Source organism: Osmerus mordax, chromosome 26 (genome assembly GCF_038355195.1).
Source record: "Osmerus mordax isolate fOsmMor3 chromosome 26, fOsmMor3.pri, whole genome shotgun sequence".
Taxonomy (NCBI): domain Eukaryota; kingdom Metazoa; phylum Chordata; class Actinopteri; order Osmeriformes; family Osmeridae; genus Osmerus; species Osmerus mordax.
In genome coordinates, this window is record NC_090075.1 from 7,187,013 (window position 1) to 7,203,307 (window position 16,295).

General features: G+C 45.2%; 1 protein-coding gene across 1 annotated transcript in view; it reads right to left on the bottom strand.

The window, feature by feature from the left end:
• ptprsa (protein tyrosine phosphatase receptor type Sa) overlaps positions 1–16,295 on the bottom strand; it is a gene marked incomplete at its 3' end in the record, with an annotated part of 98,758 nt that overhangs the window by 18,253 nt on the left and 64,210 nt on the right. The window contains 5 exon segments of the mRNA XM_067229507.1: positions 3,017–3,161; positions 3,246–3,382; positions 3,568–4,149; positions 4,354–4,623; positions 14,443–14,553. Coding sequence (XP_067085608.1) covers positions 3,017–3,161; positions 3,246–3,382; positions 3,568–4,149; positions 4,354–4,623; positions 14,443–14,553 — 1,245 coding nt within the window.

Sequence of the window (16,295 nt, forward strand, 5' to 3'; positions counted from 1 at the left end):
GTCCAGTCGCTGGTAAACAAGACTTCCTCATCTCATTATACTTTAGGATATGCTAAGTGTTTGTGCATATGGCGGGGCAATCTCATGGCGCTCCAATGAGGTGTGTGTTTATAATGACAGTGTCTAGTGCCCAACCAAGGTAATTGGATTCTTAGCTGTGGGAAAGGGATGGATATTCAAGGACCAGGGAACTAGGGCTGTGGTCATACGTCTTCTGCACAAAGTACATTACTGCGGTAGCTTCCAAGTAAGCCTGGGTTCAAGGATGGAACTGCATGCGTTGATTAGCTCTGCTTGGACAGACTGACCTATGATTCCCATGTCACAAGGTGCTTTACTGGCTCACTGAAATGCCTGGAATAGCTGCTATTCCATGTACAGTACACATGGTCAAACCACAGGCATGTTTATAAATGTTTAATCTTGACTGACTGTAGGAAATCGACTATTATTTCCTTCCCCTAAGCCCCTCCGGGAATTCTCCGTAGGATGAAATGGAAGAGTGTAGATTGAGTAAAGTCGCGGCGAGGTTGTTGCTAGTGGCAACGACAGACTGGAGTCCCCTGTGCCAAGACAAACACTTACCTCCGAGGCATCCATTAGATCATGTAATCAAGTATTGTTTTGGTGTATGTTGTGCGTTGTTGAAAGGGTTCGGTTTTGTTTGAGTCTGGAACGTTCCGGACTTCTCAACTATTTCTAGCGTCTGCCTGAGGTGGGGGCTTATGGTGGAACAGTCAACAGCAGCAGCCGTTGGCTAGGAAGCCAGGACTCCTACTCAAAACCGTCTCAGAGGAACCCAGGAAGTTTAAATGAAGATGCCCTCACCTCCGGCAGACAGCTGAAATAGGCCTCGGGTCACACATAATCTTGACACTGTTTTGGTGCAGTGAATAAGGGGTTTTGCAATCCTACAACTAACTTATTGTGGTTTGGGGAACTGGGGCCAACCTTTCTCTTTATGTAATGTACGTTTCTGAAAACCAGTAAGCGAACAGGAAAGGAATGTAACCAAAAAAGAAAAAAATCCTCAACTTGAATCAACGAAAACAGGAGGAAGGAAACATAGTCAGGTGATGTCAAGCCATTCCAAGGAGAGCTTTTGTTCCCATTGAGTGGGAACAAGTGACAGAAAGAGGGAGAGAAATAGGAATGGAGGGATAGAGAAAGAGAGGAGTGCGTCCGATCCAAATTTGCTTGCAGCTTACCGTTCCCGAAAACAATGCAAGACAAGAGGTCAGGGATTCACACACATGGACAGGCGGAGATGTGCACACACACTCGGAGACGCAGAGACAAGATGGGGGAAGTTGGATGGACACACTGTACAGAATTGGAGTCATGCCTGGTGTGACCACAGACCAAGGATGCAGCGGTAGAATTTCAACAGCTCCCCTTTTGGATGGGAGGGAGTATTGCATGCAACTGGTGCCCCCCATCAGTGACGTTGCACTGTCTCGTGTAGCTCACAACCATCACTAACAAACAAAAAAGGGTGAAGTGGTTATCCCAAAGCCCCACGTCCCAGAGGAGGGGATAAGGCCAACAAGTTGCACTGGTAGAAACAGAAAATGTGTTAAAGAAAGTCTCCCCCTACTGCCATGGTTTTCCTACGGCCAAATTTCTCTTAATGTACACCCCGATAATCTGTCAAAGGACAACAGCGTGATATGGATATTTCTCCCGGGTCGATACTGTAACTGTGTGAAGGTTTATTAGCAACAATCTGTGTCAAATCACCCAATAGTTTACAGGAGAATGTGTATTAGTCAGCTAATTCATTTTCTTGTGTCGTTTTACTCCAAAGCATGCATACGTGAACAGAAACTATCATCATCCGCACATAATACTGATAAATCTAGATATATTACGATATAAAGCCAACAATCTTCCTGTAAAACTCCAAAGCTTTGATTGGTTAGTATACCCTGAGGTGTAAGTTGAATAACCTGTCAGTTCAATAGTCTAGATCCAGTACGGAATAATCGATTAGTCAAGACTTCAGCATCCACTCTTTTCTCCACTAACTGTGGCATGATGTCACCGGCGTGGAACTATTTATAGATGGGAGGGTTTGAATAATTTAGATGTGTTCCTGCCATCTTTAGAGAAATACACAGTCCCCTTCAGTGTTGATGTGCCGGAATGGATCTGCAGAGCAGTGTTGTGAGGACAATTGGGTTGATTGTTGATTGGAGGGTTTGGCTGTCTGTCCTCTGACTCTTACACCCACCCTGATAATATTTCGATTAAGTTCTTAAGGAACTTCATGACGTTCTGCAGAAAACCGTGGCAGTCACTGAGGAGATAAATGACATTTTTTGTGTCTCAGTCACGTGGAAGAAGGTGCACTTGCTGTAGACAAAAGGAAATCAAATATGAACAAAAGTGAGAGAAAAACGAAAGATAGCTGTGCTTGTCTGTCCTTACAGGACTGGCTTGTTTGACAGTGTATAAGCTTTGTCATACAATGTGCGGTTAGCAAGAGAAATGAAAAAGGTAAGAGAGCAGTTAAAAACCACAACCAACTAACAATACTCAGAGCCCTTTGAACCTTGAACTGAATCCCTATTCTCTAGACTCTTTACACAGTGCATCAAGTGAATGTCACAGTTCATGAAGCAAACATCCAACAATAAATTGTTTCCACCTTGAGGTCTCTGGGAAAAAAATATACATTAATCACCTACAAAACAGGTCACATTTTCAAGAGTGTAGGATTAATTAAAGTTGAACCCATCGAACGAATCAGCGTTTAAACCTTGAGTATGTCCAAAGAAAAAGACATTCACAGTTCAAAAAGGATAATAACACTGACATTGAGGCAAGAATAGAATAACCTTTCTTCAAGTCCATGAAGATAGCCGGGAGCCAGACAGAAAGTTCACGTCCTCAAAAAACATCTGCTCTGGGCAAAGGTTCACAAAATGCATGGACATATCGTTGACTCATGTAGAATCCCCACATGCCCGCCCACATCGCAAACAGAGGAGAGGAGAAAGAAAAGGCTACATACTGGCTTGCAGGGTCTTCTGACTTATATCGTTGGTAAAGGCTCCGATGCCTTTGTTGGAAATGGCGGCCAGAGAGAAGACGTACTCTGTGTTGGCGCGGAGACCCTCCACCACGTAGGAGGAGGATGGCCCGAACGTTTTGGTGATCTGAAAGGGACGAGGAGGAAGACTTGACGCCAGGATTTCTTAATCCCAAAGAGGGGGGGGGGGGTTCAAACGATGAGCTCTTACCTGACTTCCAAAACTGCCCTCTTTGTAGCGGAGTTCGTAGTTGATGATGCCCTCCTTCTCGTGGGCGGGTTCCCAAGTGAGCTCTATGCTCGTGTCAGACACAGCGCCCACCATGAACTTGTTGGGCTGTCCCGGGACTACGAAAACACATTCCAAACACAAACCAAATCGGTAACCAACACAGTCAGCATGGAAGATACACAAGGGAAGTTCACCCCCCCCCCCCAAACTGTACAATAGAGTATCTACTCCGTTCATGCGCCCAGAGGGAACTCAAAAGTGGTTTGCTAGGGAGGAAGGAATTGGAACCCTGGATCCTGACCTCCGATCAGCACTTTGACATGGATGGGGTCCGAGAAGGGCCCGTCGCCCACGGAGGTAAAGGCCAGCACTTTGATGGTGTAGGTCTCCGAGGCCACCAGGCTCTGGACGGTGGTGATGATGCTGTCCTGGACGTTGTGAATCTGCCACAGGCTCATAGGCTGGGCGTCGTCCATGGTGTAGTACACCCTGTACCCTTTGATCTGGCCGTTGGGCTCTTCAGGCTCGTCCCAGCGCACCATCATGGTGTTCGGGGATATGATCCGGGCCTGTATGTTTCGAGGCGGGCTGGCCGGAGCTTGTTCCCCGGTTCGGGTCTCCACCGGCTCACTGGGGGGACCCTGGCCGATGGTGTTGAACGCCGAGACGCGGATCTCGTACTCGGTGTTGGGGTAGAGGCCCCCGATGCTGTAGCGCGTGGTGGTGATGCTGTCCATGGTCTCGAACTTGCTGTCGGAGGTCTTGGCGCGGTACTGGATGATGTAGTGACTAACAGGGTCAGGGTTGCCGGAGTCCCAGGTGATGGTGACGCTGGTGGCCGTGGTCTCCGTTACCATGGGAGTGCCTGGGGGCTTTGGTAGGGCTGTGACGATTCAGGGGAAAGGGAGGAAGAGGTTAGTCGGGAAGGGACAAATAACAGCCCAACTACTTTTTATGGGTTGGTTTGATGTAATGACAAAGCAGTGTACAGAGGAGAAAATGAAGTCACATTGAAGCTAAGGAAGCTAATAAGTCTAACAGTAGAGACTAGTGTTGACAGTTGGACGACCCTCAAACCCGTTCTTACACTTGACGGTGATCTGCGCCACGGACTCAATAATGCCCAGGCTGCTCATGGCCACGCAGGTGTAGTTGGCCGACTCCCGCACGCTGTTCAGTTCCAGAACGTTCCTCCCGACCGGCATCTCGTCTTCGGGCGTCAGGTCCTCCGAGTTGAGCATCCATTTGACGTAGGGCATGGGCGACCCGACAGCGACGCAGGTAATGTTCACACTGCCCCCGGGCATGATCTCGTGACTTGTCGGTGGAATGGAGAAGCGGGGGGGCACGCGCCGAACTGGGAGGGGGAGGGTGTGAGGGAAGGATGAGGGGAGAGGAGGGGATTCCAAAAAGAGAAAGAGAGAGGTAACAAGACAGTCCGATGAAAATGGACCCTTTCCAACGGCATTCCTAAGATCTACAAAGAGGACCAACAGGGCAAACTCAACAAAATGTTCTCTGTTGTTTTTTTACACAAAATGTAAAGAAGACAAATAATGAGAAGGAACTAAACTAACAGAACTGATCCAACAACAATAGAGATTGACATTAAAGCAATGATTCATAGCAACAAGGTTCCATTGACCAAAATTTGACCCATCACAGCACAAATAAAGACACGAAAATCTATTACAAGTTTCTCATCTTTTGGAATTGAACTTTGCAGAATTGTCAACGACGCTTGTGGAGTGTGTGAGAGTAAGACAGAGGCCATGTGATCCTGTTGCCACATAAAGCCACACGGAATAAGGCACCTTGCTGTCCTCTCGACCATTGGCTATTAAAGGGTTGACCAATGGCATGGCAAGTATAGGGGACTTGGCCATCTTAATGTTGGGGGTCGGGTGGCTGAGCGGTTAGGGAATCGGGCTATTATTCAGGTTGCTGGTTCGATTCCCGACCATGCGAAAATGACGTTGTGTCCTTGGGCAAGGCACTTCACGCTACTTGCCTCGGGGGGGAATGTCCCTGTACTCACTGTAAGTCGCTCTGGATAAGAGCGTCCGCTAAATGACTAAATGTAAATGTAATGTTCCTCTCTGGTCTCCCATAATAAGCTATGGTTATATATTCAGGGACACCTCGTGCATCCTGAATACGAAACATAACAGTTCTTAACAGATAGGGCTAAAGATGAGAAACTTTAATCAGATTTTTGTGGTTTAGGGTAGATCCACTGGACAAAGCTTTTTAAAGATCTGACAAGGTTCCATTGATAGATGCAGCTATCAGTTTCACAGACAGCATGCATAAGAGACTGAAGTAAATTAAGGAGTAAATGATAACAAAACCAGATATAAAATTGAGATAAAAATGCATAGAGGAGTAGAAGAGTAGTAGGGTCGCTAGCATGCCCAGACAAAGACGATTGGAGAGGAAAAGAGAAATATAAGATACAGGGGGTAGAGCACTAGAGGAATAGAGAGATACAGAGAAAGGAGGGGAGGGGGGGAGGAGGGAGGGGGGGTAACCCACTTCAATGCTGTGTAAGCTTTTTTTTTTTTTTTTTGTCCTCCAGCCAATGTGACCAAATGTGACAGCGGCACATTGTCACATCGCTGTCCCGGCTGAGGCAACACAAAATAAGTATAGAGCTAACAGGTAGTGTGTCTAGAGGAGTACATAGAGAGGTAGCAGTAGTAGTTGTAGCCAGAGTAACTATCACAAGTAGGAAAATAAGTCAAGAAACAGAATCAGACCGACAGTAGGTAGAGGTGAAGAGAGGCAACATGAAAGGTTAGGATAGAAGAGGCACAGGAGTTTGAATGGAAGAGAGAGTTGATGTCGAGGATGTGGATATAGCGTGTGTGTGCGTGTGTTCTTGCGCGCGTGCGTGCGTGTGGGAAGGAACGTTTGTATATGTGTCTGGGTGTGCGTGTGTGCGCGAAAGATCAGACTGAAAGCGGGTGGCCGCCGTCTGTGGTGTTCATGGAGGTCATGCAAAATAGATCAATAACGAGAGTAGGAGAGGAGGGCAGAGAAGTCAAAAATGATGAACGAAACGTAAGGGCTGACTTAGAGACAGACAGACAGTCTGACAGACAAACAGAGAGACAGGCAGACAGACAGACTGGGAGCACAGACACAAAGGACCTGAGGACGGGACACGAGGCAGGAGGACAGAGCAGGCCCAAGCATCAAGACAGCAGACTGACTGAAGAGACAGACGGACAGACAGACACGAATGGGGTACGAAAACGCACTGTACGCAGAGGGAGGGGGGAGGGGGGGAGGGGAAGGGAGGGGGGAGGGGAGGAGGGCGGAGGTGGGATAGAGTAAGGAGACTGTGATTCTGACCGAAAACTCAATAAAAACTTGGCTCAAAGTGGGTTTTTTTCCGTTGGTCTCGCACACCGGGGCTTCGAACTCAGAACTAAACCCCCCCCAGCCCCTAACTTTATTGTGGACAAAAGCGGGGGGGAGTGTGTGTGTGTGTGTGGGGGGGGGGGCACTGCATTCAAGAGGGGAAGAGGGGGGAATGGGGGCTGGATGCAGTGGAAACAACATTCCAAAACAATCTGTGTCCATTCAAATGGGATTCATTCGCTCGTTGTGTGGGGATAACCTTGACCAGTTTTCTATCAGGGAGATATTCATCAATAAATATGTCCTCCACTTCAAAAAGATATCTAAGAGATGATAACCTACACTACTGTGTGGACTTAAGCAACCGTTGCACATCCAATGGAATTGGGTTGGTCATACAACCGATATTTTGGCAGTAGGTGTAAAATCATTCCTAACGCTGTTAGAAATGATTCGAAACATGGCTTCGGAACATGGCTTGTTTCCGATTGGGATGAACGTTTGATGGTGACCTTCTTGGGTCATCCCATAATCTAAAACATTAGTGCTCTTCTAACATAGAGAACCTTTTGAAAGTCCTATAATTCACAGGTAATGTCCATTACTGTTACTAAGTGTATGTAGCGACCTGTCCTTCAAGTTCAAGTGGTTTATTCTAATGTCTAATGTCACACTAATGTCACATTCCATGATGGCTAATGGTCTGTTCCATATATAGGAGCATTACCTAGGCAGCTTTGACACAACACTAAAGCTATGTGCAGTGCAGTCTAAAAAAGAGAGGAAAAGAACCTGAATCTAAGGCATAGACGAAAATAACTTGGCACATTGGCTCCTATTTGTCGAAATAAAACCAGGTGGCATTTTCACAAGGGCTTTGTAAGTATAGCTACCATTACAATTACACAGACTCACAATTGACTATCCAATTATGAAAACGGATCTAAGATTCGACCATATCTGTACTCATAAGTGAAGCAGGGCTTGGTCTGAAAATAGACTTTCTTTTCATGTCTGGCATCATAGCACTTGTGGCAGCAATTATTTTAGCTTTGCAAAATATATACATCTTTTTTTTGTGTCATACTTGGGTTAAGAGACGATTATTAAATTACAATCGCTCCTCTGTAAAGTGCATACTGAATAACAAAGGTGAAAAGGTGGCCCATTCTTCACACAGACATGCACGGGTGTGACTGTGGCACGTGTGACATATAGTCAGGCACGCCTCCATCATCTCAGGTCTCGCAACCAGAACCAAATCCAGTCCCAAAGTGTCACCCCAATCAATCCCAGCATGCTTTTCATTGACAATCTAGCATTTGCAGGTCACGCCCACATTGGAAAAAAAATTCAACTTCAAAAAGCACATCACGTCATAACAGCATCGTAGCAGCAGGTAGCTCTGCTCACCGGGGGAGTGGGTTTTTAAGGGGACACGTTTGAAAGACGACTGAACAGTAACCTGTAAATAAAAGCCCTTGTCTTTGGAAAAGATGTTCCCTTTGGAAGCAAATCCAAAACATTCTTAGGGGGCCGGAATTCAAAATGTCCATTTTCGTTTTTGAAGATGCTATTCTCTCCCTGGGGCAAGGGTAAGCCAATGAACCAGGAGCTTTGGTGGTCGAGTGAATGAGGACAATTTCACCTTTCACCTTCCGACACCTCTACTCTACCTATAAGCCATTATTGTTATATTTTTTATTTTGGGATCCAACTAAAATGGTTTCCACAGATTATTAATCATAAAAGAAAACAAGTATTAATGGACTTAGAACTCCAGACAGTACACACTGGCTCCTTCTGTCTCCAGCAGTTCATTTTGAGCACAACATCATTAGTTCAAGGTTATCCGGCATGCCGTTGCGTTCCAGCCGAGTAGAGAAATCCTAAGATGTATGCTACGGACTGTCAACATTTGTATCCAGTGTCGATGATTCATCCTAGCCCACATTATGTGGAGACGTAGCGAGGTGTGAGATGAGGAAAGGGCAGCGCTGAGAGCTGGGCTTTATCATGTGCCTCGTGACCTCCGCGAGCTGACACGGGTGTTTGATGTGGTGAGCGGCTCCTCCTCGGAGATCCTACCCTTTTTCGAATGCAAAACCCAGCCGAAGCACGAATGAATCCCAATTGCATGGACATGCTCCTCATTCACAAAGACCAGGAGCCCGACCGGCCCCACGCATAAGCACACGAGTGCGGGGAAATAGACTCGTTTGGACTGGTCGCAAAGCAGACATCCTGTTTCGAGCCCCAATGTGGAGAGGAAGACAACTTGACAGTGGCCGAGGTGAGAAGCCGCCGAGAGAGAACGCCAAAGCACGCTGCTAGCCTAAGTGGGGGCCCGCTGTCGTGGAGGGCGGACTGTGCCCAATCCAGAGGTCGGAAAAGGCGAACATTATCGGCCATTTTGGTGAGGCGGTTTCGTCCCTGCCCCAAAATGAAGGGGGAAGCCAAAATAATGTGCAGCCTTTAGGTTCACCTTGAAGCTGAGATTACACCCTCTTGCTGCCTGAGGACACAGGCACGCCAGCGAGATCCTTTAGTTACACTTACCGAACGAGGCCCTGGGCATTTACATACAAACCACAGGTGTCGCCCGTATTAACACACCCTGGCTGCCATAATGCAAAACAGACGCTATGGGTGGCTCATCAAAATGGAAATTATTACTTAAAGGAAACTGACAGGAATCCTGGCAGGGTATCTAATAACAGCAAACAGTGGATTCCAGGGATTCGGGGGAGTATCACGTCTGTAGTTCTACATCTTAAAGACAAGCAGCCAAATAATATTCGAGGTATTTTTGTTCACCGCGGTCAGTTTGGCACTGAATACAATCAGTCAGATTTGTAGAGGTCATATGTTTTGCGCCAGATTAAATCCAGATGTGAATTTCGATAGCACGACACTACAGGGATTCAGGGATCGGGACTCCTTCAAACAAACATTGGATAGAAATGGATGTATTCCACTTTGGCCAGTGAGAAAATAAGGTGTAATCTAGCTTTCTTTCCCAATGTGACACACAAATGCACAGCAGGACATGCAAGCACATTCAAAACCAGGCCGGCATTCTTGCAGAGGAAGTTAAACATTCACGTTCACATGCACTTTTCACAGCACAGTCTTCCTGCATCATTGACAAAAGAGATGGTTCTATTTGTTTACGCTAAACTACACACCGGTTACATAGATTTATATGGACACGCATGTCCTGTAGGTCAGATATATAAAACTCAAATTACACCCAACCGGTTGTATTATTCGATGTCATTTGGGCTCACTTCAATTTCCTTCAGTGGGATCATGCCATGGATTGAGACATCTATTGTTAAGCGACAATGAGAGGATATCGACCCAGTGGTATTCAAGAGGTCTGATGTTACAATTGCTAATAGAGTTTCTTGTAATCTCTAATTGGTGCTAGGTACTGAGGGACCAGCCAACCCTTTCATTTGTGTCTGAGATGAGTGAGGCCCAAAAAAAATGATTATATAAACGACGTCTAATGAACCGTCTTCACAAAGCGGTAAGAAGGGAGACGTTCTGGAGAGAATAAGGAAACAGTGCCTCGGTTTCGTGAAAAGAGAGACTGGGAAGAGAAGGAGACCAACGGCGGCCACATATGTTCGGAGTAAGAACTTTCCTATTCGGTTTCATGGAGAACTGAGCGAGATGTTCCAAAAGAGCTCAGCAGAGGCCCCAAAAAAAAGAAAAGATGTGGGCGCATGCAACAAACTTAAGAGCTAATAAACTCCCTTGAATGTGCTTCCGAGACAGCAGAGGAGATGCGTTTCATTATTGATGCTCTCCTTCTGCATTGGCGGGGGAACAGGCAGAAGGGTGACCCTGTGTCTCTTACAGGCGGCCATCTTGCGCTGCCCACATGGGCGCGTATCCCTGGGAGGGAGGGAGACTACCCGCAGAGTGCGTCAATTATTAAGGCTTCTTTTCTGTTGCAGTCGGGGGGGGGGGGGGGGTACTGTGTTCCTTTTAATACTTAACATGCTTTTGTGGCGCTAGAGGGACCTCCATAGGAGCTTGCGGAGTGACACACACGCAGGCGCGTTCGCACGTGCGTGGACGCGCACACGCACACACACACACACCCTCGCTCCAGCTCTCAAAAGAGACAGATCGGGGGAGTCCGTATTGAAGTCTGCTATCTCTTCTGCCTGGATGAGTGATATGCCTGATCGAACAAACTTGTTGAACTCAATGCCATTCTCTTTCCTGACCACCGGCTCCCACCCAAAATCTATGTAATGTATTCAGAAGCGCTCCAGAGCGGTACCATTTACAGGCAAGTTTACTGCAGTCAGTGACATGAGATTTAATACAGAACTGGCTTGGATTCAGCTTAATATTTGCCTAGCAAAATCCAGCGCATAGCGCTCGTAAAACATAAGCCCTAAAACATTTGGTACGTTGATAGGGGAAGCTGGTTGCAGACACCCAATTTAGAACCAAATGAATGGTGTCTGCATCGGTGTGCAATTAATTTGGCATCCTCTGCTCTCTGTTAGAAGGGGATTATAACAAACACATCCAAAGTCAAACTGGTGTGTATTTGTTTCTGTCCAATTTGTGTGTCTTCATCACTCCCTCTGCATCAAATAGAAAATCAATTTCAACCCGAAATAGAATGAGTGAATTATAATTCTGAGTTTGCCTGAGTCTTGTCAACTGGTCTGGGACCAGCAGCTGTCAGTCAACAAAGGGATATTGTCTGGTTGACTTCCTTTCGAACATAATTACCACCATAGCACCTCGGAAAATATAATGTAGGATTCATTATTCTAGCGATTGATCCATATGGCCCTGGCAAAAAGGCCTTCAAATTTAACTGTGCAGAATCACCACTGAACCAGGTCTAGCCCAATCAGGTGTTTTTAGTTTTGAACAAGATGACAGGAACACTGGCTGTATACACATATATGATGTCATTTAGCATTCATACTGGGACTCATAAATTAGCAGTATTACTGAGAAGGAAACAAATAAATGAACCACTACGAACAAACAGACTATGAAAGAAAAAGTTCTAGAATGTTTCAAAACCAAAAGAAAACTACACACAGCACCAAAACCACGACACAGAAGTACAAACTAATAAGAGAAGCCAACTAAAGTTTCTATCAGGTAAAAACTGGTGGGATAACAGAAGGAAGAGAATCAAACAAAAACACACACACACGAGAAATGCAGAAAGAAACGACGACAGCCAAAGGAGTTTTGTTCAGGCATGCAAGCGCTGTTACATTCTCCCATCATGCATCAGGCCTTGATATTTCAAAGTGCGAGGTTTCCATGACAACATGTGCAATAAAGCGTTCAGTGCAGCAGCAATACCAAAGGATGCATACGAGAAAAGGCCCCACAATGCAAACTGAAAATAAACAAAACCCGAGCTAATCGGGCTTGCTTTCATCATTTCTTCTTTTGAATAAAAATAAAATTGTCCTTAATAATTATTTAGCAGTTTGGATTACTCGTTCAGGATTTCTTCAAATTAGTCATGAAGCGAACTTTGCAATAGGTAAGTATATCTAGAATTTTCAACATGTTGTTTTTTTGTTGTAAATGTGGGTAAAAAAAGTAAAAAAGAAAAAACACACCAACCTTCTCGAAGCTCTGAGGGATGTAAAGGGGTTGATGCAGAACACAATGACATGAGGAGAAGAGAAAAATAGGGGAAACACAGAGAGAGTAAAAAAGGCCACCTCAAGGTCTTTAGCTGCAGCTACATTTCTCTTTTTTTCCATTTTTCTACTGCTCTCTTGTCTCTGCTATCAGTGACATCCGTCTTTAAGAATATTGCCTGCCCCCGCCCTCCCCCCCTTAATATAAACTGTGACCCAGAACATTCAGATTCACCCCAGTGGCTGCGCTGTTGCTTGTTAGAAAATGTGGGCTGCCACTGGAGACAAATCAAGCGCATCATCATTATCAAAATTCACAAGCTCCTTAGCCACCCAGAGAGATCCCATGGTGGCCGAATTTGCTTTCGTTCAAGAAGGAAACAAATTAAAGAGAAAATAAAGAAAACTAATGATAGGTATAAAAGAAAAAAAGAAAACAATCAAAAGACACAGTTTGAGCTGAAATTAGCAGCTACCGTTCAATCTCCAAGTTGATTGTTGTGAACTAGAATGATGATGACTTTTGTCTATTCACTTCAAGTCATGTTCAGGTGAACAGCACACTAACACAATTGTACTCAACCCTTTTTGATACATATGGTGTACAGTAGCTGCTAATTTCAAGTGTAATTTGCTTTGTGAACGAAACATAGTCAACATCAAATATCATAATCAATTGACAAATTAAACCATAAAGAGACAATTAACACAATCAAGGCATAACATGTGCCGTTGAATATTCAGTAACTAGAGGTATTTTATCGAAAATATTAAGTGATCATATACTCTGTCTGGATGATTATGTACTATTACATGTAACTCCTCAAATACATGCCTGCTATGGGTAAAATCTACAGCCACACAGGACAAGAGTAATAGGGGTGTATTCTTGATTTACAGTGCCAAAGCACAACAAAGACAGAGATAGCACTTTGCTCCTCAAGTGGGTGTCTATCGCTCTAAGTCGCTCTGGATAAGAGCGTCTGCTAAATGACTAAATGTCTATGCTAACGCTGTAAAATCTGAATCTTTCACTTCACTAGCAAGCAACTTCTTCTAAAGGAATGACTCTAACGATAATAATGAAAAGGCATCTCCATGACCCATTTTATAATGTAAGAGCGTTAAATAATTTAGCGGGAACAAAGTTATTTGGTACACAGCAGTGGGAACAAACTGAGCAGATATGAGGCATCTTTTTTAATATGCACAAAATAAATAATACATGTCTAAAATGCATCTGCCTCGATTTATTAAAGTTACCTCACTAGGGATGCATTGTCATTTAATGTTAGCAGTAAGGAGTAACATTCTTCTTCATTGCCTATTTCACTCAAATGAAATGTTCCGCCAGACTATTATTTATATGTTCACAATTTCAGAACTTACCACTGAAATGACTACACTAGAGGCTTTGAAGACATTTCTTAGGATGTTGAAACCATAGCTTTATGTTCCTCACAAAGCATTGACCAAGAAGAACACTACAAAAAATGCTTTCAATTGACCCGAGTTCAAACCTTTTTTTCACAATCTGGAGAAAACGTAAGATATTTTGATTGGTTGGCACGAAACCTTGTCACTCAATCAAAATCAGACTTACCGTTACATTCCTGTGCCTGAAAATCTAATCAAGAAACAATTCCTCAACAATTCATTTAGGGGTCCATCGGTTATATAAGGATTATTTGCTAATTAAAGTTTTCGATTTATTGTATTGACTTTACGTTTGGAATAATAACAATAATGAACTATTGCCTAATATCTTAACTATCAAGGTAATGGCACAAGAAAGAAGTTAGTACTTTTTGGGGGGTGATTGGAGAGCATGGCGCTCAGAAATAGAAATACAGGGATTGAAAGACACCAAGAAGAAGGTTAGTTGTTTGGCTGGAGGTCACACTCTTCACCTTCATTGGATATTAAATACACATGAATGTGAGGACAACACTGGTATCAATGCCACAGTAATTAAATACGTCAGCCCTTTATCGTTAGTTTAGCAAAGGTTCCTCATCGATCACCATTAGGATACAAGGCAGACATGGGTTAAGATCGTTCTTTTTTTTTTTTCATTCTCCTTCGTACTTAAAAGCACTGGGGCTGACATTTGATTAGAAAAGCGTCTGATTGGCTGCGATCCGGGCCTTGTTGCACCCTACCTCGCACGTAAAGGTTAGCAGGGGAGGAGTAGCGGACGCCTTCCACGTTCGACGCCACGCACTCGTACTTCCCCTGGTCCGTCTCCTCGCTGTTCTCGATCTGCAGGGCACCTGGGGGGAGACAACCACAAACGACAAGAACAGAGAGAAAGAAAGAGAGGAGAGAAAAGAGAAGAGACGAGAGAAAAGAGAGAGGGAAAGAGGGGGCGGGGGGGGGAATTATTAGTGATTCCACAGTGACAGGAGGGAGTCAAAAACATTCTTGAATGGAGGAGTATCCTCGTGAGTTTTTCCGGGAGCGTTTAATTTCAAGCTTGTGCACTAATGCACACTTCTGTGAGAAGCGCTGTCCAACTCTCCTGCTCCACTATGCATTGGAAGAAAAAAAAAAGAAGTGTGGAAAAAAGAAAACGACGATAGGTCTGAACTGAATACGTCAAGTTCAATTTGCTCCTGAACGTGGATCCTGTTAGAACATCTTCTTCTCCTCAAGCACCCATGAGTGCAAAACAATATGGACGCCATGGATACGATGTTGACGTGGGAAACCGACGCAATGTTGTCGATGGATGGAGATTGACAGGTTGACCTTCGTCTTGCACTCCCCAATGGAGTGTGTGTGTGCGTGTGTGTACGAGGGGAGGGGGGGATGGGAAACTGTAAGAACATTACCAGACATATGGTTCATCAGTTCATGTCTAAAGGAACAACACTGCTTAGGACAGCAATCTTGCCCACTGAGGTCCCACAACATAAATAATTATGTTACATATTATTAAATAATTAACGGCAAGATATTAACAAATTGTTTGAGGAAACGCACGCCTTGTACTTTGAACATTGATGTGCACTGTGGTGCATTAGAAGCTCTGGTGAAGTTCTATGAAACCTCTAGAATTCGAAATGGCCGGCTCTCATCTGAGAGGGCGTAGCCATGCACACGTCTGAAAGACAAACGTAGCAGGAGAGCCGAGAGGAAAGACAGAGGTGAAAGAACCCGTGTCAGACGACTCCTCGTTACCGCGGGGCGACGGCTGCTCTGTGATGATGTCATTACGGCTCCTGCCTGGCTCGCGGCCCGGGGACAGATTGCCCGTCCCGTGGTCAACGGAGCGCTCGGCGCTTGATAACGTTCAGCCGAGGCTCATTAATATGCCTGTGTGCTTGCGTCTGCTGTCACCTAGCTCCTCTGCCAACAAAAATCCCAGCTGTACCCTATCACAGGGTTCACAGGCAAATGTCCAGAGGTCAACGGCATTGGTAAGGTCCCCTCAACTATAGATGTATAAAAAAAACATGTTTGCTGAAGGCCAGCCTCGATGTTCATGCGGTAGTGAGTATCTCTCACCAAAGTCTAGCTACGACGCAAAGTATTACAGTGAAATAGCTGTGTAAAACTCGAAGAATTCCCTATTGCATTTGTTTGTCGCTTTGCCCTACATGCCTCAGATCACCTGGGCCCCAATAGGATGTCCTGTCTGGCATGACAAACGTCAACGTCTACCTGCAAACCCACGGGAGGCAGGCTTTTTTCGAATTTGGATTTGTTTGATGTGTGCTGGGCGCAGCAGGCTCCAACACTTTGGCAGGTGGTCTGGAACTAGCTCAGAAGCCCGCACAGTTTGATGGCAGGGAGGCAGGTGTATAAAGAGCGTGTGAAGTCCGAATCTGGGCAGAGACTTCCATAAAACTCTGCCCGTGTCTCTCACTCTCTCTGCAGCGTAGACACCCCAGATGAATTCTGAAACCCACCGTCGACTGAAGACAGGCCGTATTTCTTTTTAATGCCCCATAAATTACACAGGGGGGAATAAAACCAAGAATTGGGGTTGAGAAACCCCCCCCAAAATCCT